Source organism: Hemitrygon akajei, chromosome 3 (assembly GCF_048418815.1).
Source record: "Hemitrygon akajei chromosome 3, sHemAka1.3, whole genome shotgun sequence".
NCBI classification, from domain to species: domain Eukaryota; kingdom Metazoa; phylum Chordata; class Chondrichthyes; order Myliobatiformes; family Dasyatidae; genus Hemitrygon; species Hemitrygon akajei.
Window position 1 is genome coordinate 34,777,435 of NC_133126.1, and position 26,257 is coordinate 34,803,691.

The window sequence follows — 26,257 nt, forward strand, 5'->3', positions numbered from 1 at the left end:
TTAATGTAGAATGAACATAATGGGTGTGTAGAATCATTATGGGCCAAAGGGCCTGATAACATGATGTAGGTCTTTCATGACTCTGTGGGAAAACTGCTGGCAATTTGATAGCAACATCAGGTTCCAACGAGTTCCAAAGCAGACCCTTCAGTTATTACACTCCTTCCACCTTATAGGTGGAATTGGTTAAACAGATTAAATACCCCAAGAACGCACCCCATCCAAGGACAGAGCATCTTCCCAAATTGTACATAAAATACCATCAAAAAGTCCCATGTTGACGAGAAAATGTTCAATGCTAACATTGCCAAATCCAATCTTGGTCATTGCCCTGCTCAGTTTGTGCTGGAACATCTCCAGTTGATGGTAATACCACATTTTGAAATGTATCTTCCTTGTTACATCATAGGTAGATTCATTGAGCTATACAATAAGGCTATACTATACAATACTTTTTGGCCCAACTCACCCATACCGACCATCAACATTAACCTTATTTGCAGGTATTTGGCTTATATCCCTCTAAACTGTTCAGATCCATGCAACAATGCAAATGCTTTTAAGGACTCTAACTGTACCTGACTCTTCCCCCTCTTCTGGCAGCAAGTCTCCATAGAGAACAAGGAAACATTTTTTCTTTTCTGCTATGTATCATGGTCATGAGCATTCAAATAATGCCGTCCCCTATGCTTCATTGTTAGGAATTCTCTTTTTTTGTATTTATTCATTTTGGGATTAAGTCATTCTTGGCAAGGCTACCACGTTTTGTTCATCGTTCTTAGGAGGGCTGGTTTCTTGAACTGTTGTAGTCTGATTGATAGAGGTGTTTTAGAGTGGGGATTTCCAGGATTTACACAATGATGATGAAGGAACAGTGATATTTGGATGGGAGCTTGTAAAAAAGTTAAACACTTCCTACCTGCTGCCTGAAGATCTCTTCAGATCTTCCTTAACCACTCAGGTTGCATTTTGATGAAGAAGCCACCTATATTTCATATGCTACTGGGTTTTGATCACATTAATATCATAAAATACAATTTTATTCAAAAGTTCAAAAGCCCATGCACAGATTAACACTGGCTGGAATAATTATGGCTTGTCAAAAGTTTGTGTGAATGCTGTTTAGTTAAACACTCTGCATGTTGTTTGTGGGCCCAGTGAACAGTGGTGCATGTACATGGCTAACCCTTCAATTCCTGCACTGATGGTGATGAACCTTTTCTTTTAACCATTGAAGTCCTTGTTCTGAGGTAATCCCAAAATGGTACTGGACCAGTGGTTCTGGGAGTACAAAGAAAATGCTGGAGGAACTCAGCAAATCAGGAGGGTCTCAGCCCAAAATGTTTAATTCCCTCTATTGATGCTGTTTGACTTACTCAATTCCTCCAGCATTTTGTGTGTGTTGCTCAAGATTTCCAGCATCTGCAGAATCCCTTGTGCCTGTAGTTTCGGGAAACTGCCCAGCAATGAATATCTAAACTAAGGACCTTTACATTCAATTACAGGCTTGCATAATTCTTGGTCAGAATGGAGAAAAGTATTTTCTTGGGAAGCTGCAGTACCACAGGGACAGCTAGTTAGTGTAAAAACATTACAAAAAAAGCAAACTGTGGGGACGCAGAACCAATAATAATAGTTACTTCTAGATAAAGAGTTCAAGTGACTGACAGGATTTTGTCACTGATACAGAATGGCAGCCACTGCCAAGATCAGCACATAACCTTTTTAGGCTCTCAGACGGTGTCGTCCAAAACTCTTTAGTTGCTTCTCTCAGACCAACTTTTACCAGCAGTCTAAGCAATGCAATATACATCAGCATGGCACTGGGACACAAGGCCAGTTGTTCAGAAATTAAAGTCAAGCATTGTTGCAAATGCTGTAACAGAAAGGGCCATGACAGAGGATTATTGCTGTTATGCCAAGGTCGTGTTTAACACAGATGATTTCACATTCTCTGCAGACTATGACCCGACCAGCCTCTCTCCACTGAGCACTAAATAATGCAAAGTACACACTCAGGCACTGTTCCTGGCAGACGGCCAGGGGAACTTGATCTCAGTAGTAGTCAAATAATGTCAGGGCCTTACTGCTGGCAAACAGCTTGGCTGTCTGGAGAGTTAAACAAAAGAGCATAGTTTTTCCTTATTTACACAGAAGGACTAACTGATAGAGAGTAAGATGTGGACTGAAAAATTATATTGAGAGGTGCAGTCAGTTCCAATAGTGTAAGCAGCCAACAGAAAAGAGCCTGTCTAATCTGTTTACACCCTTAATTATGTGTCCTTCCCCTTTTGTAAAAATTCAGTTTCCCATAACCCTGCAATGAGAATGAGAGAAATGTAACTGTCGATGGAGGGCTATTCATCATTCAGGGTAATGAGACAAGCTGAGTCAGTAGCACAAAAATTTGTTTATTTAGTGCACATCATTTAGTGATTATGATATCAGTACTAATTGGATTTAAAATGAAGTGGAAATCATATGATATGATTAAAAGTGAACTTTAGTTTGAAAGGCAAACCAAGGTGCTTCAATGTGACTAGTAGCTTTGACTTTAATTGGAACAGACAATGGTATCAAATCAGTTTTAGTCTGCTTCACTGCACTTGGCCTCTCGTTAATGTAATCCATGACAATGCTCTATTGTCTGCGCTAATATATTAATGAGGCAGGTAAAACAGCCGAATTATAGTGCATGCAAAGATGCATTACGTGCATTCAAGCAGCATGAGACATGTTTCATCAGATCTTATTGACTGAATTTCTGACTGCCTCAACCTCACTTTCACCTAATAATCATGGCTCACTCATATTTCCTCTTCCTCAAGCCAGCTCGATAATAATCTTTGAATTTCAATCGCAAATTGGTTCTTAGTAGCGTTATCGGCTGAAACTGGATCTACTTCTCCATTTCTGGAAAATGTTGCATGATTCTGGAAATCTGACAAGGCAGTTCTGGCTGTGAATCAGACTGTGTCCCGGACATGCAGGGCCACATGTAAGAAGAACTTTCCTCCCAATGCTCCCTCTGGAGCACAGCGTGGCAACCAGAACCACATTGTCAAGGGAATACCCTTGGTCTTTGTTAACCCTAACTCCCCAGTCTTCAGCTTGTCCCTGACTGAAGGACAGATACTGCCATGATCCTTCCAATAGGTGCTCTGCCCCCACACCAACCTCACAATGCCCTGGTGATAGGCCCCGATACCCATATGATGCCCTTCAATATTGCAGGCTGCAACTACTGATACCATTCCCTGTGCTTCCTCTGTAACCAAACCTTCTCCCCACTTGGTGTCCAAACTACAGGTTTGGGCTTTGTCATCACCATCCAAGGTACAAGGCTCCAGGCTCCAGGCCCCGCATAGGCTGTCAGCTGTTTTGAACTTGGCCTCCAATAGGAGTACAGAGCAGTATTTTCTCAATGCTATCAATACCCGGCTGCTTGTCAGTTGCCACTGAAGTCTGCAGTGGAGCCGATGATCATTTGGAAAGTCGGAAGAGATTGCAAATACTGGAATATGGGGCAACAAACAATCTGATGGATTTATTTATTTATACTTAGAGGTTCAGCGCAGAACAGGCCCTTTTGACCCAGCAGCCCAACTATTTAACACTACCCTAATCACCGGACAATTTACAATGACCGATTAACCTACTCACCGTCTTTGGTCTGTGGGAGGAAACCAGAGCACCCAGAGGAAACCCACAAGGGGAATGCACATATGTTGCCAGAATTGAACTCTGAACTCTGGAATGCCCCAAATTGTCATTGTGTTGTGTGAACCGCGATGCTACTGTGGTGCCCCATCTGGCAGCATCTGAAGGAGTAAAGGAACTGTGGACATTTTGGGTTGAGAAAATTCCTTTCTCTCCATAGAAGCTGTGTGGCCACTGTTATTTTTCAATGATAAGAACTTGCCCGTCCAGTTGAGATACTGGAGTACAGTAGAGGTTCTCAGCAGCGCTAATTGCACACATAGAGTTTTATTGTATTTGGAAAGCTTCCTTCACAAATTTAAGAGTCTGCAAAGAGCTTATTGAAGAATTGTCACTCTTGTTACGTGGGTTAAAGATTGGCCATCAAACTCCTAAATAAAACAACGGCTGTCAGCATTGCACTAGCATTTTGCAAAGGGACTTCAATCTACATTAGACCCCTTAGTTACTTCAGCAATTTCTCTGACTGGTGTTTCACCCTGGACATCGACAGGGAAATACTTCCCACACGATGACAGACATAGTTCTCCTGTGGAACAGTACACACCTACCACTGTGATACTCGCCTCTTAGTTACTCACTTTTGACTGGAAAAGTAAGAAAAACTACATCCAATTTCCCATGTTCAGGGCTAATAAAATATTATATTTTAGCTGGATGATATTTTTCTAAATACAATGATATAAAAACACATATGTTGACCTGTAAAGCACATTTTGTTATGGATACCACTTTACAGTTGGCTGCAAATTCTTTAGAAGTTACATTGAGACTGCCACGCTCCCCTCCTTTCAGATTCTTCCTTCTCCAGCCCTTGACCTTTCCCACCCATCTGGCTTCACCTATCACCTTCCAGTTAGCCTCTTTCCCGTCCCCCGCCTTTTTTATTCTGGCATCTTCCCCCTTCCTTCTCAGTCCTGAAGAAGGGCCTCAGCACAAAATGTCGACTGTTTATTTTTTTCCATAGATGCTACCTGGCCTGCTGAGTTCTATGCATGTTACATTGAGACTGAATCCCTAAAACAATTATTTTCACTTTAAAATCTATTTCGAAGAATATGTCTCTGCCTAAGTTACTCTGAACAACTTGGGACTAGAAAACAAATGGCTGAATGTTAATCTGTAATTGCAATTTCACTTTTTAATTTTCTGTAAAGGTACACCAAAAATTATTACCGTTCCCCTGTGATTAAGAGACAGTAGACAAAGGAATGACCTAGAGCAGGGGTGTCAAACTCATTTTAGGTCACAGGCCGGATTGAGCAAAATGCAGCTTCATGCGGGCCGGATCAGTCGGATGCGTGCGAACGCAGCTTTCGTTGCCTCCGTTTTTTCAGCCTGCTCTCATGTGTCTCAGTCTCTGCTATAACTACAAAGTGTTTCACTTTACAAATTCCGTTTCTTATGAAGAAGACTGCCGAGCAAGACTGCCGAATAAACACTAAAAACCCTGAAAACCTGGTACCTGAATAAACTCAGCATTAGCCATATCATACGCCATAGGCGCTTCGATTACTGGGGCCAGCTTTAATAGTAATTAGATATTATCTCGCGGGCCAAAGATAATTCCACCGTGGGCCGGATTTGGCCCACGGGCCTTGAGTTTGACATATATGACCTAGAGGTTGCAGGCTGCAATTAGAGTGTAGGTGCCTCTAGGAACATGATCAGCTGGTTGATGGTATTTCAAAACATATTTGGATTAAGGGAGCAAAACTGCTTTGTCCTAGTTGACTCATAGAACTGAAGTCAGTGCAAGGATGTGGTATATTTCAAATAGATCATCAAACAGTGTAGGTCTGTAGTCTAGTGTAGCTTTCTCTGTGGTGTTTTTTTTTACGTAGTTCGGTCTAGTTTTTGTACTGTGTCATGTAACACCATGGTCCTGAAAAACATTGTCTCATTTTTACTATGTACTGTACCAGCAGTTATGGTCGAAATGACAATAAAAGTGACTTGACTTGACTTGAGAAGGAAATGTATAACACTGAAAATACTATTTGGTAGAAAATAATCCTTATTTTTTTTAAAAGGACATGATTATTACAAACCTGAATTACTGATAACATTATAAGTTTCTTTCCCCTGGAAGATTATAGCAAAATATGAATTAAATTCTAGATCATTACACTCTGACTGTTGCATGCTTTGAATAAGAGGAATTACTTTTCCCCTCATTTGAGATTAGCAGGAAGAATTTTTAAAGGTGTCTTCCATCACTCAGCTTAAATAGAAAAATTCACAGTTCCACATATTATTACACATCAACTGAGATGAGCTTCTTCACATTTGGTTTGATGAGAAAGTACTGGCAGCAACACTGGTTGTACAGGTTTGTTGGTGATCCTGTTTACAATAAATGTTTATGGTTCATTAGGCACTGATTGCATAAACTATCCTTAAGTGACATTGTTTAAAATCTTTCTGGAACAAAGTCATCTGCTCTTCAATTTGTAAATGACTTTTTAAAATTCAAAGATCAATGTATCAACAATAAAAATGTATACCACATATTTCACAATAGATTCCAAGCTGTCATACAGTCCTAGAGTCATTGAGTGCAGTGCAGAAACTAGCCCTTCGGCCCATCTAGGCCATGCCATAACCACTTAAGCTGCCTACTCCCATCAACCTGCACCGGAACCATGGTCCTCCATGTCCCTACAATCCAAGTAACCGTCCTAACTTCTCTTAAACATTGAAAATGAGCTCACATGCACCACTTGTTGTGGCAGTTCATTCCACACTCTCACAACTGTTTGACCAAAGAAGTCTCCCTTCATTTTCCCCTTACGCTTTTCATCTTTCACCCTTACTTATGACCCCCGGTTGTAGTCCTACCCAATCTCAGTGGAAAAAGCCCAAATACATTTACCCTTAATTATAACTTGCATATTTTGTATACCTCTATCAAATCTCCTCTCAAATTTCTACATTCTCAGGAATAAAGTCTTCCAGACCCAGCAACATCCTTGTAAATTTTCTCTGTACTCTTTCAGCCTTGTTACATCAAAACTGCACACAATACTCCAAATTATGCCTCACCAATGTCATAGAATTTCAACATAACATCCCATCTCCTGTACTCAATACATTGATTTATGAAGGCCAATCTGCCAAAAGCTTTCTTTATGGCCCCAACTACCTATGATGCCACTTTCAACAAATTATGGACCTGTATGCCCTACCAGTCATTGTGTACCTTGGTTGGTCCTACCAAAGTGCATAACCTCACACCTGTCTATATTAAATTCCATCTGCCATTTTTCAGCCCATTTTTTTTATATCATTCGCAAATTTGCTGACCCAGTTAACCGTATTATCATCCAGATTGTTGACATAGATGACAAACAACAAACAATGGACCCAACACTGATCCCTATGGCACACCACTAGTCACAGGCCTCCAGTCATACAGGCAACCATCTACTACTAGTCTTTGGCTTCTCCCACAAAGCCAATGCCTAATCCAATTTACTACTTAATCTTGAATGCCAAGCGGCTGAAAGCTCTTGACCAACTTCCTCTGAAAATTCTTTGTGCTGGTAATGCTTTCATTAAACATTATATTTATAGGATTTGTGATTTTTTTATTTCATATCTCTCCTAATTTTAATATATTTCATCTGAGTATATACACTTTATATTATTCCCTAGGATATATCAGTACCACTTAGGTATTTGCATCATAGGGATTCCGTTCTTTAAGTCTGAATGCTTCTTACCAGGCATCCTCAAAATAACAAGCTGCTGAATTTTATGGCTAACCCGTGTTGTTTGTTGGTTATTGCAGTTTGTTTTATTTTAGAAACATAGAAAACCTACAGCACAATACAGGCCCTTCGGCCCACAAAGTTGTGCCAAACACATCCCTACCTTAGAAATTACTAAGCTTACCCATAGCCCTCTATTTTTCTAAGCTCCATGTACCTATCCAAAAGTCTCTTAAAAGACCCTATCGTATCCGCTTCCACCACCGTTGCCAACAGCCCATTCCACGCACTCACCACACTCTGAGTAAAAAACTTACCCCTGACATCTCCTCTGTACCCACTCCCCAGCACCTTAAACCCGTGTCCTCTTGTGGCAACCATTTCAGCCCCGGGAAAAAGCCTCTGACTATCCACACAATCAATGCCTCAAATTTTCCTGCAACCTTCTCTCCATGTCTGGTTTTGTAGCAGTTGCGTCCCTTTTTTTTGCCACAGCCTTCTTTCAAACCCACTCAAACTGAGAATAAATACAAAACAATGACAACAACTGGTTAGGGAAGAGACAAAAGTGTTTCCCTCCAAAACTGAGAAGCAAAGAGGAGGAAGTGAAGAGAATGAATAGGGCATTAGCAACACAATTGTGAGTGACAGATAGGAATAAAGATCTATTTTCTGACTCATTACATAGAACAGTTTATATACCCTGAATTGAAAATGATTTAGAGAACTACTACTATTTTTCTAATAATCACAAAATTTTATCTTTGAACAACATCATGAGCAGCTTTGACAAAGGAGAAGGGAGAGGATGCCCTGCATTTGCAGACCAGTGGAAGACCTGATAGAGGACGTGGGTTTGAAACGATTCTAAAGATGGGAGTAACACTCATTGGATCACTGACAGCATTCTACAGAGCGATTAGAAACAGCTGAAGAGGTAGTCTGAAGGAATGCACAACAATGTTGCCATGACTTGAGAACCTGAGTTAAAGAGAAAGGACCTTCTTCCCCGGAGTGTAGGAGAGTGAGGGGAGATCTTATAGAGGGATACAACATTTTGAGCGGTGTAGATGTGGTAAATACATGCAGGTTTTAGGTGAGAATTGAGGTCCTAGGTTTAGAAGCAAGGTGAAATATTTAAAGGGAACTTGAAGAGGAACTTCTTCGTTCAGAGTGTGAGTGTGGAATGAGCTGCCAGCGAAAGTAGTGGGTCCGGGTTGAATTGCATAATTCATAAGAAGTTTGGATAGGAACATGGATGAGAGGTGTATGGAGTGCTATGGTCTGGGTGTAGGTAGATGGGGCTTGGCAGGAAAACAGGCTGGCATAGACTAGCTAGGCCAAAGGGTCGATTTTTGTACTGTAGTGCTCCATAATTCTAAGAAGCCAGTATCAGTCATCACAAACAAAATAGAATACAAAGGTCAGAATGCTCCGATAGCTAAAATAAAAATTAATGCCTTGTGATCGTATGACAGTTTATATTTGCTACTCATAATTCATTTGTAGATTCTGGTTGTTTAGTTTTATCAAATTAACACTACATTATGCTTCAGTTACTGAAACCTATTTTCTTCAAGGACGCTTTTAAAATCTGAGACACACATTTCAAAACTCCACCATCTCCATCAGGGGGGCTGCCGAGGCATGTCTAGTCCAGTGATATATATACCCCCGTTGCCCATCCTTCCTGATTGGTTAGTCCTCGACCAATCAGGTTTCTACTGTCCCATCTTTTTTACAACTGAATTCCAGTTCTTACTTAGAGCGAGACCTTGGTCTTTGTTAAGATTCTTATTGTCTGGTTTCTGGGATTCTGCATGTGTTGAGGGTGTTTCACTGATCAGATACACTTACTGCACACTGCTGACATTTCAGCCAGACACATTGTCCCCTCCCTTTAAGAGTTTCAGGGTAGTCACTCATGGTCACTCAGTTGGTGCCATGAACGCTGGGAGGACAATGAATTCATGGAATGAGTGAATAACACAACGTTGACATCCTTCTCGCATTTCAGCCAGTGGGCTTAGACCAGTGGTTCCCAACGTGGGGCGTACACCCCACAGGGGGGTAATTTGATTTTTAAGGGGGGCAATTCGAGAATGAGTTATTAACAGTGAATTTTTTCTAGTAAGTCTGTGTGAGTATGAGTGTGTGCGCGAGTTAATACATATGTGTATATACAGTATGCATACATAAAAATACTTGTGTGTATGTACATGTGTAATTGCGTATGTACTGTATATATAGTGTATCACCATCATTACAACCATCAAATGGCTTTCATAATTAAATTAATGAATTGACTGATGTAGGAAGGAACGAATGAACAAGTCCAAACGCGTAAGAAACTCGTACGAGGTCGCGCCAATGCTGCTTTTTGCAGTAGCTTTCGGTTCTTGGTGGTGTGAAGGTGTGTACATTGCGTCATCTCTTTTAAACGGTGTATCTGTCTTTGTATGCTGTAGAAACGAATCGGCATTGTTTTATTTATTTATTATTATTATTATTTTAATATCACTTAATGTTCTTTTTTTTTACAATTTCTTAGTAATTTCTTCCTCAGAACTTTAACAGTCCTTTGGTTCTTTTATTTTTCTCTTTCATGAATGCCATGTTCTTTGGAAGCTTGTTTAAACCAAGTTAATGGTCTTTTAGGCTTCCTCCAGGTGAATAGGAGTTCACTTTTTGAATAATAAGAATTATATATCACCACAGAGGGCATCAGGACTTTAGAGGTGATTAGGTGGGGCATGGCCAAAAAAAGGTTGGGAACCACTGGCTTAGACTAACTGTACAGGCAATCCCTGCATTACGACATAGTTCCGATCCTGAAAGCTGTTCATATCCTGAACTGACCTTGTCAGAAATGAATGAAACCCATATGTGAGAGCAGATCACAGAAACTGTGATGGGAGAGTGAGCAGGCACAGGGAGAGCAGCTGTCAGCCAGTGAGTGAGAGAGTCAGTCTGCTCAGCGCTTTGGCTTAGCCAGGCCTTGAATGTTGTGGCTTGGGGTGGGGGGGGGGGGGGGGGGTTGTGTTGGGACAAGAAGGCATACGGGAATGTCCTCTTCCCACCCGGCTGAAGGTGCTTTCAGCCCTGCAGCACTCAGCAAATCTATCCCCATCCATCCCACGTTCCCACGTTCCCACGTTCCAATGTACAGGGTGAACATGAGCCCAGCATTCAGAACCCGAGGCGGTCCGCACGTGTCCAAGGTGTTCAATCACAGGACAGAAAAACTGCATCAAAAACACTGAAAAACGGTTTCTTTACTCAAAGGAAGACTCAATGCTTTGAGTACTCAATGATCATTCGGAACTGGAGTATGCATTAACTGCCAAAACACTGCATTCGTAATCTCCACATCTGCTCGCAGTAACTTTAAAACCAAGTCCTCTCCGTCTCGGATCATTCCTCATCCTCTCTCCCCAGCTCTCAGTGTGTGCTGAGAAAGACAATCTGTTATTGTCTTTTCAAGCAGGTCATTTCTAATTTAAATAGACTTATTAAAATCTGTGAGCTGCCTTTAATATGTTTGACCGACTTCAGCAGTTTCTCTTGACTGGTGTTCAGAAAATTGCCTTGGGAGCAAAGCAAGAATTAAAAATAGAATGCAGCAGCACATTCAGAGTCCCTGAGGTTTTATTTATGGCCATAATGCACATGTGTAAACACAAATGCACACACACACACAATATTTAGTGCTACGTGCAGGATTCACATTCTAGCATTGATCAAGTAATCAGACACAAAATCACATTTTCATGTGCAAGTACAGACAGATTTTGTCTCTCTTTACATCTGCCTGTGCAAACATGTTGAAAGGACTTTCCAGTCTGTTTCACATCCATATTTAGAATACTCTGGGATTTGGCCGTCACTTTCAATAAGAATATTCCGCTGTTGTTTGTTTGGGTTACTTTACATTTATGAATGAACAACTTCAAGCATCATTGCATAGCTCCATGCAGAAAAACAAACAATAATAAAAAAGTGAGGAACTAAGCACATTAATATCTTCTTATTTCAAATTAACTGTACATATTTTACTGATTACTGCTCCTCTTTCTCCAATGTTAACGGGAGAGGTACCAGAGGATTGGAGGGTTGTGGATGTTGTTCCCTTATTCAAGAAAGGGAGTAGAGATAGCCCAGGAAATTATAGACCAGTGAGTCTTACTTCAGTGGTTGGTAAATTGATGGAGAAGATCCTGAGAGGCAGGATTTATGAACATTTGGAGAGGCATAGTATGATTAGGAATAGTCAGCATGTCTTTGACAAACACAGGTCGTGCCTTACGAGCCTGACTGAATTTTTTGAGGATGTGACTAAACACATTGATGAAGGTAGTGTATATGGATTTCAGCAAGGCATTTGATAAGGTACCCCATGCGAAGCTTATTGAAAAGGTAAGGAGGCATGGGATCCAAGGGGACATTGATTTGTGGATCCAGAACTGGCTTGTCCACAGAAGGCAAAGAGTGTTTGTAGATGGGTCATATTCTGCATGGAGGTCGGTGACCAGTGGTGTGCCTCAAGGATCTGTTCTGGGACCCTTACTCTTCGTGATGTTTATAAATGACCTGGATGAGGAAGTGGAGTGATGGGTTAGTAAATTTGCTGATGACACAAAGATTGGGAGTGTTGTGGATAGTGTGGAGGGCTGTCAGAGGGACATTGATAGAATGCAAAACTGGGCTGAGAAGTGGCAGATGAAATTCAACCCAGATAAGTATGAGGTTGTTCATTTTGGTTGTTCATATTTTAGGTCAAATATGATGGCAGAATATAGCACTAATGGTAAGACTCTTGACTGGGTGGAGGATCAGAGGGATCTTGGGGTCCGAGTCCATAGGACGCTCAAAGCAGCTGTGCAGGTTGAATCCGTGGTTATGAAGGCATACGGTGTATTGGCCTTCATCAATCATGGAATTGAATTTAGAAGCCAAGAGGCAATGTTGCAGCTATATAGGACCCTGGTCAGACCCCACTTGGAGTACTCTGCTCTGTTCTGGTCGCCTCACTACAGGAAGGATGTGGAAACCATAGAAAGGGTGCAGAGGAGATTTACAAGGATGTTGCCTGGATTGGGGAGCATGCCTTATGAGAATAGGTTGAGTGAACTTGGCCTTTTCTCCTTGGAGCGATGGAGGATGAGAGGTGACTTGATATAGGTGTACAAGATAATGAGAGGCATTGATCGTGTGGATAGTCAGAGGCTTTTTCCCAGGGCTGAAATGGTTGCCACAAGAGGACACAGGCTTAAGGTGCTGGGGAGTAGGCACAGAGGAGATGTCAGGGGTAAGTATTTTACGCAGAGACTCGTGAGTGCGTGGAATGGGCTGCCGGCAACGGAGTTGGAGGCAGATACAATAGGGTCTTTTAAGAGACTTTTGGATAGGTACATGGAGCTTAGAAAAATAGAGGGCTATGGGTAAGCCTAGTAATTTCTAATGTAGGGACATTTTTGGCACAACTTTGTGGGCCTGTATTGTGCTGTAAGTTTTCTATGTTTCTATGATTGATCTTTCAATTAAATTAATAAAGGTTAGTGCACGTGAGCAGGGAGGGTTTAGAACTACTCACCAATGAATGTTGGGTGGGTGAGAGATAGAATCGTGGGTTATACAGCAAGGAAACAGGCCTTTCAGCTCAATGTCCATGGTACTTTCAAGGTTCCATTTGCCTGCATTTGGCCCACATCCCTCTAAATCTTTCCTCCCCGTGAACCTGTCCACATATCTTTGAAAAATTTTATTGTACCCACTTCTTCCACATATAGACAACCACACTTAAACCGGTCCCATTTTTCAGGGGACCTATTTAAAAAGTTAAAACTTACCCTTTTGCTCCTAACATATGTACTTCTCAAGTTCTCCTTTACATTATCTGGGATGGATATCCAAGGCTTCCTGAATTCCTTCCTATGTATACTTTTATGTCCATTACACCCCTCAAGGGATTCAACTTGATCCCACTAGACATAATCCTTCATTTCAACACGTACAAACAAGCTGGAGGAACTCAGCAGGTCGGGCAGCATTGGTTGAAATGAGCAGTCAACGTTTTGGGCCGAGACCCTTTGTCAGGACTGAAGAAGGAGGGGGCAGGGGCCCTATAAAGAAGGTGGGGAAAGGGGGGAAGGTGCCAGGTGAATAACCAATCAGAGGAAAGATCAAGGGGTGGGGGAGGGGAAGAAGGAATGTAAGGGGAAAGCACTATGGGTAGTAGAAGAAGACAGAATCATGAGAGAGGTGATAGACAGCTGAAAGAGGAGGCAGAGTGAAAGTGAGATGGGGGGGGGGGGGGGTTAGAGGGAGGGAAGTACACTGTTTGGGTAGTCTCCAGTCCCTTGGTATGAACATCAGATTCTCCAACTTCCAGTAATTCCCTCCCTCTCCCTTCCCCCATCCCACTTTCACTCTGCCTCCTCTTCCAGCTGCCTATTACCTCTCTCATGATTCTGCCTTCTTCTACTACCCATAGTGCTTTCCCCTTACATTCCTTCTTCACCTATCCTGCCTATCCCCTCCCTGCTTCCCCTCCCCCACCCCTTGATCTTTCCTTTGATTGGTTTTTCACCTGGCACCTTCCATCCTCCCCCCACCTTCTTTATAGGGTCCCTGCCCCCTCCTTCTTCAGTCCCGACGAAGGGTCTCGGCCCAAAACGTTGACTGCTCCTTTCAACGGATGCTGCCCAACCTGCTGAGTTCCTCCAGCTTGTTTGAACGTCAACAATGTCCTTATCAGTCAAGTAAAGGTGTGAAGGTTTTGCGTCTCCTCAGTGTGATGGCCTCTGAATACCTTTCTCTGTGTTAATGAGATAGGTAAATGATCAGATCTGAAAGGAGATTTACTGGCCCCCTCCTTTACCCTCTGTATACCCATGATTGTGTCACCACCCAGAGCTCTGATCTGTTAATTAAATTTGCCGACAATACTCCACTGATTGGCCTAACCTCAAATAATAATGAGGCAGCCTACAGAGAAGAAGTCATCACCCTGACACAGTGGTGTCAAGAAAACAACCTTTCTGTCAACGTCGCAAAAACAAAGGAGCTGGTTGTGGATTACAGGAGGAATGGAGACAAACTAGCCCCTATTGACATCAATGGATCTGGGGTTGAGAGGGTGAACAGCTCGGCGTACACCTCACCAAAGATCTCACCTGGTCTGTACATACCGGCTGTGTGGTGAAAAAGGCACGACAGCACCTCTTTCACCTCAGATGGCTGAAGAAGTTTGGCATGAGTCCCCAAATCCTAAGGACTTTCTACAGGGGCACAGTTGAGAGCATCCTGACTGGCTGCATCACTGCCTGGTACGGGAACTGTACCTCCTTTAATCACAGGACTTTGTAGAGAGTGGTGCATCTGTAGATGTCAACTTCCCACTGTTCAGGACACTTACAGAGACAGGTGCATAAAAAGGGCCCGAAGGATCATCATTTCTGGGTACGAGGTAAGTGTGGACAAGGTTTAGGCTTGCTGCAAGGGACAGACATACTCAGTTGCTCAAAGGGTTCTTTTAGTCTTTGGACCCAGTAAAAACTCATTGTTACTTATTCCACAAACACAGGAACTGAGAGATATTGCTGCGGAGAGTACGACAAAGTAAGTATATGATAACCCACTCTCCATTACCGTAAGTGTAAAATGGAGAGCAATTGGCATAACTGCTACTCAAGGTGAAAAAATGAGGTGCTGGTGACTGAGTCACCTGGGATCCTGGGAGCTTCATTCCAGTGGATCAGATTGTCAGACAAGATGTTAATGAAGAGCAGGAGATTGTTGCACTCCCCCGTTAGTCCCTATTAGGGTGACATAGTGTTTAGTGTTACACTATTACACTGCCTGTTAGCAGTTTGTAAATTCTCCCAAGGACCGTGGAGGTTTCCTCTGGGTGCTCAGGTTTCCTCCCACAGTCCAAAGAGGTACAGGTTAGTAGGTGAGTTGGTTACGTGGATGTAATTAGGTGGTGTAGGCTTGGTGGGCAGGAAGGGCCTGTTACTGTGCTGTATTGCTAAATAAATATAAAGAAAACCACAGAAATGTAACCAGAAATGGCAAGCCCGGTCCATTTTAGTGCAACAGAATTCTAAATGTGAGAAAAGACTTAACTAATAAAAATTTTTGATATTAAATCTTTACTTTTACAGGCGTGAAGTCTGATTATAGTTGGAGATTTAAAAATGCGTAATTTTTTTTGTGCTGGGTATTTATTTCTCTGTCTCCCAGCTCTTTATATTACCCAACTCAGAATGATTTACTTAACATTTCAGTGCATGTTCGAGATTTTATACCTATAGCAATGATGTTTCAAAAAATTAAATGGTCTGAGTTAGGCTCAGATTGGCTGAGTACTTGGATTGTGTTTTAATTTAAAAACACTCAAAAAAAAGACTTTTCCTCCTAACTCAATACAGTGAGCAAGCCAAGTTGTGATAGTGGCTGCCATCTGTTGTTGGATTTGTGGCATTGCATTAGTAAAAATTACACCAAGTCAGGCAAATGCGGCCAATGAAAAAAATCAGAGAAAATATCACAGGTATGGGAAGACAAAGAAGAGGAAGGCTGCTTTTTGTTTGTAGGACTTGTAACTTTACATTAGGAAGGTGGTAGACATATCCAAAAAGTTCACTCCAGAGTGGTAACATCAGTAGTAACAAGCATGCAAAAACAGGAATGCAATGGTCTGATCCACAATGTATAGAAAAGGCAAGACAAATTGAGATAGGAAACAAGGCCTTATATAAAATGATCATATACAACAAGGTTCCTAGCTGGGGAAGGTTGTGGAGATAATCTCCATAATCTCCCATGGCCTATTAAATGCTCCCAATGGAATGCATCTGAAATAGTCTCTGACAACTAAGTCCAGCTCCTGACCTTCAAGTGTTGCTTAACTACTAAGCCTGGCAGAACCAGGGCAAAGGTGGGTTACTGGTGCCTTAAAAGCAGTTGCTTCAGGCAGATGGGCTTGTCAGCTGTGGTTGGCAGCTCATTTAGAAGAAGGAAAACTCTGATCTCAAACCTCCACTGCTTTGCAGCCACTCATGGGGAAGGCCTCGGGAGTAAACGCAGGAAAAATCCAGTGCTGAAGTCCCTAAGGCAGTCCACAGCTGACTGGCAACCCTTGTGCCAAACTGTATTGGTCTCTGCCATTCCTTTGGATTCATCAGCTGCGTGGAATGGTGAGGGGGGAGGAGGGAGAGGCTGCTACATGGGCAAAAGCTTGCTCTCCATATTGTACTGCCCTGACTTATATATCACATAGACAGCTAAGACGCAATGTCCATGGTCAAACCCAACCAACAGAGGGCCTTCTATCCTACATAGGGAATAAACCTGCTGTCTGTCAAAAAGGCAGCCAGAATGTTATGAAATCTCAGGTGCTGGTGGTTTTCATTCCTTCCATTTCAAGGAAGAAGATGAGTCCACCTTAAATGTTTTCTCCTGCATCTTCCAAAGCTCTTTGGTTATGGCAATTGATGCTTTAGATGAGAAAATTGTGCATGACATTCAGTGAACTAAGAAAGGTAAGCACTGTAAATGTAGACCAGTTGGTCTGAAATTAGTAGTGTTGACTACTGAGGGTATGAATCCTAATGGAAGTCCTGAGGTGGATAGGCCAAATCCCATGAGTCTCCAAAGAGGGCAGAAAAATAACAGAATGGAGACAGTCTATGAATATTTTTATAGAAACATACAGAAGGCTTTTTATAAGACTGTCTTCAAGACTATGAACTAAAATTTTAGCAGAATTGAAAGCAAATTGGTTTATTACTGTCACATGTACCAATGTACCACAAAAACCTTATCTTGCATACTGTCTGCATAGAACAATTCATTGCAGTGGTAAATGTTGCCCTGTTAAAAATGGCTGTGACATAGAGATAATGGTCATCAAGTTGGCAGGATGTGACCTGCGGTATTCTGCAAAAATCTTTTAGGCTGTGTTACCCGTGAGCAGCTCAGATGAAAGCCAGATATGCATGTTTGTCAATATCTCAAGCTTAAGCAGCATTACAAACAGAATGCATGGAAAGATTAGATTAACAGACAAAACAAATGAACCATGGCAAACAGATCCAAAAGAATGATTAAAGACTAGAAAGTGTGGAGCATATGAATCCTTACTTTATCAGGTCCACATAAGAATGAACAAAAATGTAAAGATATACAAATACTTATAACAACTAGAATACAAGGTATCAGAAAATGCTGCAATTACACAAATCCATCTTAAACTAAATCTCAACCACTCAGTAAAGACTACTCAGAAAGGGTATCCCGACCGTGGATGAAATACAGTATAGTTCGAAAGTATAAATTCCAAGGGGAGACCAGGGTAGTAAATTCTGGGATTTAACAGGTTAACGAATAGTTTCTAACAAACTGTAGAAGAGAAATAACTCCACTGGAAGTGGAATCTCATTGGGGCTACAGACTAAAATTAAAGAGCTAGGACTCTTATTAAGGTTCAAAAACACTTATAAGCTTAAAGACAGAGACTGGAATTCTTTCCCACAAATGGCAACTGGTAGTAGATTAATTGACAATTTTAAATCTCACATTTACAAATATTTCAAATCAAAGTTATCAAAGGATACAGAGGTTAGGCTCACATACGGACTTCAGTCAGAGATCATCTATAATATCACTGAATGGCACAATAGTCTTGCAAGACTGAATGACTCATATGTGTTTCTAAGATCCTCAATAACAATGGAGGGAATTTCCTCAGAAACACAACTAATGTCCTCCATCCTCAAAGTCAAAGGGAGCAAATGGGGGAAGTCAGTATCAATCAACAGGTTTTAGTGGCTCTGAATATAATGGGACCTCCGTTTTTGAGATATATGTCAATGATTGGATGAAAGATGGGTGGATTAGCAAGTTTGTGGATGACACGAAGATTGGTGGAGTTATGGATAGTATTATGGACTATCAAAGAATTCTGCAGAATATAGATCAGTTACGGATATGGGTGGAGAAGAGGAAATGTAGTTTAATCAAGGCAAGAGTGAGGTGTTGCACAGTGGGAGGTCAAATTAAAGGAGAAAGAATAGAGTTAATGATAGACTCCCTCAATAGCATTGAATTTCAGGGGGACCTTAAGGTTCAGTTCCATTGATCACTGAAAGGGCTGTGCAAGTGGATAAGGTGATAACGAAGGCAAAGGGCATGTTTACATTCATTGCTAGGACTCGAATGTAAAAGTTAGGAAGTTATGCCGCAGCCATATAAAACTCAGGCCACACAGAGTATTGTGTGCAGTTCTGGTTGCTGCCATTATGGGAAGGATGTGAAGAGGGTGCAGAAGAGTTTTACCAGAATGATGCCTGGATGAGTGTGTGTGAGCTATAAGGAGAGGCTGGACAAACTTAGGTTGTTCTCCCTAGAGCATTGAAGGCTAAGAAGAGATGTGATAGAAGGTTATAAAATTATGAGAGGTATAGATAGGGAGACAGTCAGAAACTTTCCTTCAAGGTAGAAATGTCAAACGCTAGAGAACATACTTCTAATGTTAGAAGGGTGGAAAGCTTAAAGATGACACGAGTGACAAGTATTTTTTACACCAAGTGGTAGAACCTGGAATGGTTTACCAGGGGAAGAGTGGAATCAGGCAGTCTGGTTGATTTTAAGGGTCTTTTAGACAGACGCATGAATGTGAAGGGAATTGGGGAGATACATGATAGACAGAAGCAGAACAATTAGTATAAATTAGCTTATTGGCACAACATTTGTGGGCTGGATGGCCTGTCCGGTGCTGTACTGTTCGAAGTAACTCTCAAGATTCTGCAATGGATGGACAGATTAGATGCTGAGAGAATTTCCTTTGTGGTAATGCAGAATTAGGGGTCACTGCCCCAGAATGAGGAGACAACCTTCGGAGGTGTGGAAGAAATTCCTGAACCAGTGGAAGATGGATATTTGGAATTCTCTGAACCTGAGAAATGTAGCAGCTCAATCACTCAGCAGGTTCAAGGAAAAATAGGTTTTTAGTGTATTGGGGCATGGGCAGAGTCAGGAAAGTAAAATTGGAAGCAGGATCTATTTAGCATGAACTCATTGAATGCTGTCGCAAGCTCAGACAAATACGTACTTGGCTGCTCCTGCTCCCGTATCAATCCAGGTCCCAAATATTCTTTATTTAAACAATTATGCAAGAATGTTTTTTGTTTTCATCTGTAATTTTGATTTGTTTTTCAGATTTTAAAAAATTATGTTTTAACAGTTTCAGAAAGTTTCTGAGAAACATGTGACAACATTCCCAGTAATTAGCAAGTTTGGAACAGCAGATGCAGTGATCCCCAGAGCTTACTTGCTTGTATCACTCTGGCTTCCCAACCTATATGGCACTTTGCCACAATGGCTGCATCTTCAGGACTGCTGCACCTATGCCAACATTTCCCTCCAAACTCAAGCCAATGCAGAGCCATCAAACTCTCCGTCAGTGAATAAGCTACACGATACCCCTCAGGTTATCTGTAAAATACTCGCCATCTCTTCCTTCCCATATGCACCTCACCATCTTGCCTGCAGAACCCTAAGTTGCAAATCCCCTACTATCTGGAGACTTTCAAGGGAGACTTGTTCCATTAGGATAGATACAAGAAGTTTCCAGTTGCATAGAATGAGATTCTAAAATGTACACTCTGGTGGTCCACGCTTTGTACTACTGTTTTGTGTCTGGAACTAATTGCAACTGATTGTGCTTACCGGAGTTTGGAAGCAACAGAAGATCTGTGTAAGGTACGGGTGGTTTTTGGCCAGTGACAAGATCCGCTTCTCAGTCATTGTGCACTCCACATCATCATCCTGAAGAATCATGTCTTTCTTCAGTATTTTCACAGCATACACATCTTCTGTCCCTTTGAACTCTGCCAGCATTACCTGGTTTTGGAATAACCCAGAACAAAGATGAAAGTGTATCAGTTCCCCTGAAGTTCAAAATCAGGTGAGATGTTTCCATTCTGATTTAGCACTGCCATCTTAGAACCTTGGGTTGGAAAGATCAGTATTTACAATCTAAGCAAACCCTCTAATTTTGATAAATGGTCTATTTAGGTGCATAGAAAGGCAGCTTGAATCAAAAAGTTTTAAACTTTAGCCTGGTCTTGCAGTTGACCCGTTCCATATAAATAGTCTTTTTCCAAGATCAGTAATTGGAATACTCATTATCGTTTTCACTTAAAGGGATAAAGATATATTAAGATTAGTTTTGTTACACGTACATCGAAACATACAGTGAAATGTATCATTTGTGTCAAATCAAATCAGCGAGGATTGTGCTGGGCAGCTTGCAAGTGTCACCTCCACAGCACGCCCTCAGCTCACTAACCCCAACCCATACGTCTTTGGAACCTGGAAAGAAACCAGAGAATTCAGAAGAAACCCACAAGGTCACGGGGAGAAAAACTCCTTACGGACAGCGGCAGGAATCAAACCCCGATCTTACGGCTGGCTGAACTGCTGCTCTGCTGTGCTGCATCTTACAGACCAAATGCTGCGGGTCAACTATCACCTTGGCTGAAATCACTGGGCCCTCTCATATACCCATCATTGTGAACCCCCGTGATGCTTTTGCCACTAAATTATACTCCAGGGTAATTTACCGTGGCCAGTTAACCAATTAACATGCCAATGGATGTGTGAGGAAACTGGAGCATTCAGTGAGAGTTCACAGGATCACAGGAAGAGCATGCAATCTCCAGATTAGGAGCATGAAGGGTCAGTGAGGCAGCAGCAGGAACTGCCGCACTTCTGCGCCCCTTAAACACAGCCCAGTGCTGATTAGGGAGGAAATTTATTTTCAGTACAGCCCAGATCAATAAACAAACCCAAATACCAGATTTCATCATCTATGGACTTTTATACTCAAAAAGACTACATGATACCCAGCTGGGGGAGGCAAAGAGATACAAGAAAACTATCTCGGCAGAAAGACTATCAAACTGCCCATTGTTAAATAAATCTCCGTGTTTTGCAATCCTTGGATACGTACATATTTTCTCTTCCCAGTGCCAAAAGTGACATTTTTTTTTAGAAGCTTTACACATCATTCCTGAAGGATTTGTGACAGGAGATAGTGTTTGACCTTTCTTAATCCCAGGTTTAAAATATTATTTTGTATAAGGAGATAAAGGTCAGATTCACTAGGGATCTGCACACTTCTCTGACATTAGTGCAGGAAAGACAGTCTAATTATTTTATACATGATAGGCCTGCCCATGAATAATGGAGAATCTACATCTAGGGTTGCAGTCTGCCTGTCATTATCTATCAAACAAAGCTGACAGGAGCTCACTGTGTTGCAGTCTGCTGCACTACACTATGGGCAGTAAAACATATCTCACCTTATGCATTTTTCCTGTTTTTCAATGTAGGGTGTAACTTACCTTCCCAAAGCTGCCTTTTCCTAGAACACTGATGAAGGTGAAATCGTCGATGCTTAGTTTGCGTTGCACTTGCTGGCTTTCCTTGTCGTTGCTGTCAGGCGTCTCATCCGGGGCCTGGTCGTCCTTGTGGTTTTTATGACTTTGCCTCTTTTTCAAGTAAAAGAACATGAGACAATTAATGCAGGATTCAGGAATGTAACAATTAACACCAGCCAAAAAATAACCAGTTTATTATAACAACTGTCCAGAAATTCTCAAGTAACATGCACAAAATGCTGGAGGAACTCAGCGGGTCAGGCAACATCTACGGAGGAAAATGAAGCGTCTCGCTTTGGGCTGAGACCATCCATTAGGACTAGGGAGGAAGGGTGCAGAAACCAGAATAAGAAGGTGGGGAGAAGCAAGTGAGTACATGCTGGCAGATGATAGGCAAGACTGGGTGAAGGGGAAGATGGGTGAGAGAGGGGTGATGATATCAGAAACTGGGAGGTGATTCATTCTGCGTGTGCAGTTCTTGATTTCCAGCATCGGCAGTATCTCCCGTGCCCAGAAATTCTCTGTGGGATGTAAGATTTATAGACACAACACTAACAAATATTCTCATTTCAGAGTAACTGCAATTACAAAGAAAGCATGGCATCACCTCTACTCTTTAGAAGTTTGTGAAGATTTGGCATGACTTCCAAAACTTCGACAAACATAAATAGATGTGCAGTGGAGAGTAAATTGACTGGCTGCATAAAAGCCTGGTTTGGAAACACCAATGCCCTTGAATGGAAAATCCTACAGAAGGTAATGGGTACAGCCTAGCCCGCCTCCTCACCATTGAGCACATCTACATGAAACACTGTTGCAAGAGATCAGCATCCATCATAAGGGACACCCACCACCCAGCAGATGCTCTTTTCATGCTGCTGCCATCTGAAAAAAGGTGCAGGAGCCCCAGGACTCGCAGCACCAGTTTCAGGAGCAGTTACTGCCCATCAGCCATCAGACCCTTGAACCAAAGGGGATAACTTCACTCAACTTCACTTGCCCCATCACTGAACTGCTCCCACAAGCTATGGACACCCTATCTCATGTTCTCAATATCCATTGCTTGCTTGTTTGTTTATTTATTGTTTATTTTTTTTCTTTCTCTTTGTATTTGCACAGCACAGTTTTTTGTCTTGTGCACACTGGTTGTCCACCTTGTTGGCATGGTCTTTCATCGATCTTTCATTTTGGTTCTTGGATTTATTGAGTACACCTGCAAGAAAATTAATCTCAGGGTCTTGATACAGGGAGAAAATTGACATTTTGATGGCAACTGCTGTAATCTGAGTCAGAATCAAGTTCAATATCACTGATGTTTGTCATGAAGTCTGTTGCTTTGAGGCAGCAGAGCAGTGCAATACATAAAATACTTTAATTTACAATATATTTAATTGAATAAGTAGTGAAAAAAGTGAGTAAAAAAAGTAAGGCAGTGTTCATGGAATAGTTCATTGTCCATTCTGATGGCGGACGGAACAAACTGCTCCTGAAACATTTAAGTGTGATTCTTCAGGCTTCTGTACGTTCCCTCTGACAGAAGTCATAAAAAGAGAGAAGGTAATGGGAGATGGAGGGCCCTTCATGAAGGATGCTGACTTTTTGAAGAGGTCCTTGGAAAGCCCACCATCAACAGTGAAGGCCTGATTCCTACAGCAGATGGGATTGTCTAACTCAATATGGTTTTACCCTAACTGTCTGATTTGTGTTGTTGGGAAAATAATGTAACTCAACAAAGAAAGCATCAGGACAAACTTATGAAAGTTTTCTCTAACCTGAGCCTGCTAATTATGCAATCACGAAAAAGGCAGGCCAGCAGCTATAATTCTCTAGGAGCGTGAGGAGATTTGGCTTGTCACCAAAGACTCTAGAAATTTTCTGCAAATGTACTGTGGAGATCATCGTGACTGGCGGCATCACTACATGTTATGGAGATTCTAATGCACAGGATCTAAAGAGGCTACAGAAAGCTATAGACTCAGCCAACTCCATCAAAGGCCACTCGCCATCAAGGACATCTTCAGAAAGTGGTGCCTCAAGAAAGCAGCCTCCACCACGAAAGATCCTTACCATCTGTGATATGCCATCTTATTAATACCCATTGGGGAAGAGGTACAGGAGCCTGAAGACCCACACTCAACGTTTTAGGAGTAGCTTCTTCCCCTCTGCCATCAGATTTCTGATGAACCTAAGAAAACTACCTCACTGTTCCTCTCTGCACTGTGTGTGTATGTGTATTTCTATTTACTTATAAACAGGCAATAGTAATTTGTCAGTCATATGTCAGCGATAATACATCTGAATTTGGTTCTGAACAAGGGATTGGCTAGGAAAACATGGTTCAATTTGGCCTAAATGCTGCTCAACTGATGATCTGATCAGAAGTTGTTCTGGGATTTTCTTGGCGAGTGTAACATAAGCTTCCATTGGAGAGACAGGCATACTTAGGAGTGAAAGGAGGAAGGATTTCATCTCCAAGTGTGTTGCGATTGTTTAGAAATCCTCCAACTCAGAGATATATAGATGGAGTCACTGAATATATTCAAGGCAGAGCCAAACAATTAAACCACAAGGGAGTTAAAGAATCTTGAAAGAGCAGGAAAAGTTATTTAAGACTGCTTCTATCATGATCTTATGAAATGACAGACCAAGGTTGAGCACTAACTGTCCTACTGCCATTACTAACATAAGTGATGATGTACACAGAATAACTATAGTTTTCTTACTGACTCAGGAGAATTTAAATACTACAGGAGCAATATTGGCCAGGAATGGAAATTAGAATTAAAATGGTTTAAGAAATACAGATATGTATTTTCAATGCCCATTATCAACAGGCTAAAGCTCTCCAATTAAAACGTTAAGTGGATTATTAAACTATTTGGATTTCATAGAGTCAAAGAAAAAGATAGCACGGAAACAGGCTCTTCAGTCCATCTAGTCTGTGCTGAACCATTCAAACTGCCAAGTCAATTCAACAGCAGAATTCACAGCTAATAGACTAATTTAATGGAGAAGGTAAATGACAAGTGGAATTTAGTCCAAAGACGTAATCATCTGCTGTAAGATAGATGGAGATGAGGGGGATAATTACTGAGGAGCTCGTCGAGGAATAAACAGGAAGCACCTTTTTCCTTTAGCAGAGAGATCAAGAATCAAGAGGGCTTTGATGATAATTCGTGGAAAGATGGGTTTCAGAAGTACTGAAACCAACTGGGCTATGGAAGAAAAGTCGACAATTAGGATTTGGCAAATTAGTTCTTTTTTCATCACTATGGACACAATGAAACAATGTGTTATATATTCCCATGATTGTATGAATCTATCTTCAGTGTGTCCCACACCCACTCCACTGCTGAGCAGAAACTTTCTGGCGCACAGCAGCCGCCGCGTGGGAACACTCCAGTGTCGGCCGTTAACGGATGCCGGCGCAACCAGCTCCACCTGTTCCGAAACACTCCCTTACCGTCTGCCTCCTCTTCAGGGTAGCTATGCTGCCCGCACTGAGCCCCATCTCTGCCAGCTTCCTGGCGAGCTCCACGGAGTTCACCCCACAGCTCGGGGCCACGTTGTTCTCGCAGCGAATGTGAATGTTCATTTTGCAAACTGTCAAAAGAAGAAAACATGATTCAGTGTCTGGCGGTGCACACATCCTAACCATGCTGTCAGCAACCTGAGACTGCCAACTGGAAGTAAAAATGACCCTGCAGAATTCTCCACGCCTGGCACATCATGCAGCACATCATTAAGGATCAAGGAGAAGCCTTTTAGGACCGAGATGAGGAAAAACTTCTTCACAGAGTGTGGTGAATCTGTGGAATTCTCTGCCACAGGAAACGGTTGAGGCCGGTTCATTGGCTATATTTAATAGGAAGTTAGATATGGCCCTTGGGGCTAAAGGGATCAGGGGGTATGGAGAGAAAGCAGGTACAGGGTTCTGAGTTGGATGATCAGCCATGATCATACTGAATGGCGGAGCAGGTTCGAAGGGCCGAATGGCCTACTCCTGCACCTATTGTCTATGTTTCTAGCATGTTCACTTTGAATTCCTGTTGGTCGTGTATGCAGTGAACAACACACCCTCTGACTCTCTGCAAAAAAGGTGTCAGCAGACTTGACAGAGCAGCTGAGGAACCTTACCCTGGAAGAGTCTCCATTAAGCCAATTGAAAAGAGCACACAGTGCTCAGCATCTTTACTGAGGGTTGTTGACAGGAGGCAAATGACAAGATTTCTGGTATTTATGCAATATTTTTCTTTGTTTCCATTCAATGGAGCTCTGAGATTTTGATTTTTGTAACAGTGGGATTCCGAGACTCAGCTCTTGCGGTGATTCAGTAACTATGACGACGACAGCTGGCTAACAGAAGATAAACACAAG

The 26,257-nt window shown here is 41.9% G+C and overlaps 1 protein-coding gene across 7 annotated transcripts in view; it reads right to left on the reverse strand.

Annotated features, from left to right (window-relative positions):
• The window catches only part of prkcha (protein kinase C, eta, a), a 402,904-nt gene that overhangs the window by 62,524 nt on the left and 314,123 nt on the right, over positions 1 to 26,257 (reverse strand). For all 7 annotated transcript variants that reach the window (XM_073039531.1, XM_073039533.1, XM_073039527.1 and 4 more), the window contains 3 exons: positions 25,344 to 25,483; positions 21,845 to 21,991; positions 20,166 to 20,339 (listed from right to left, as the gene is read on the reverse strand). In XM_073039531.1, the coding sequence (XP_072895632.1) occupies positions 20,166 to 20,339; positions 21,845 to 21,991; positions 25,344 to 25,483 (461 nt within the window). The remainder of the gene's footprint in view (positions 1 to 20,165; positions 20,340 to 21,844; positions 21,992 to 25,343; positions 25,484 to 26,257) is intronic.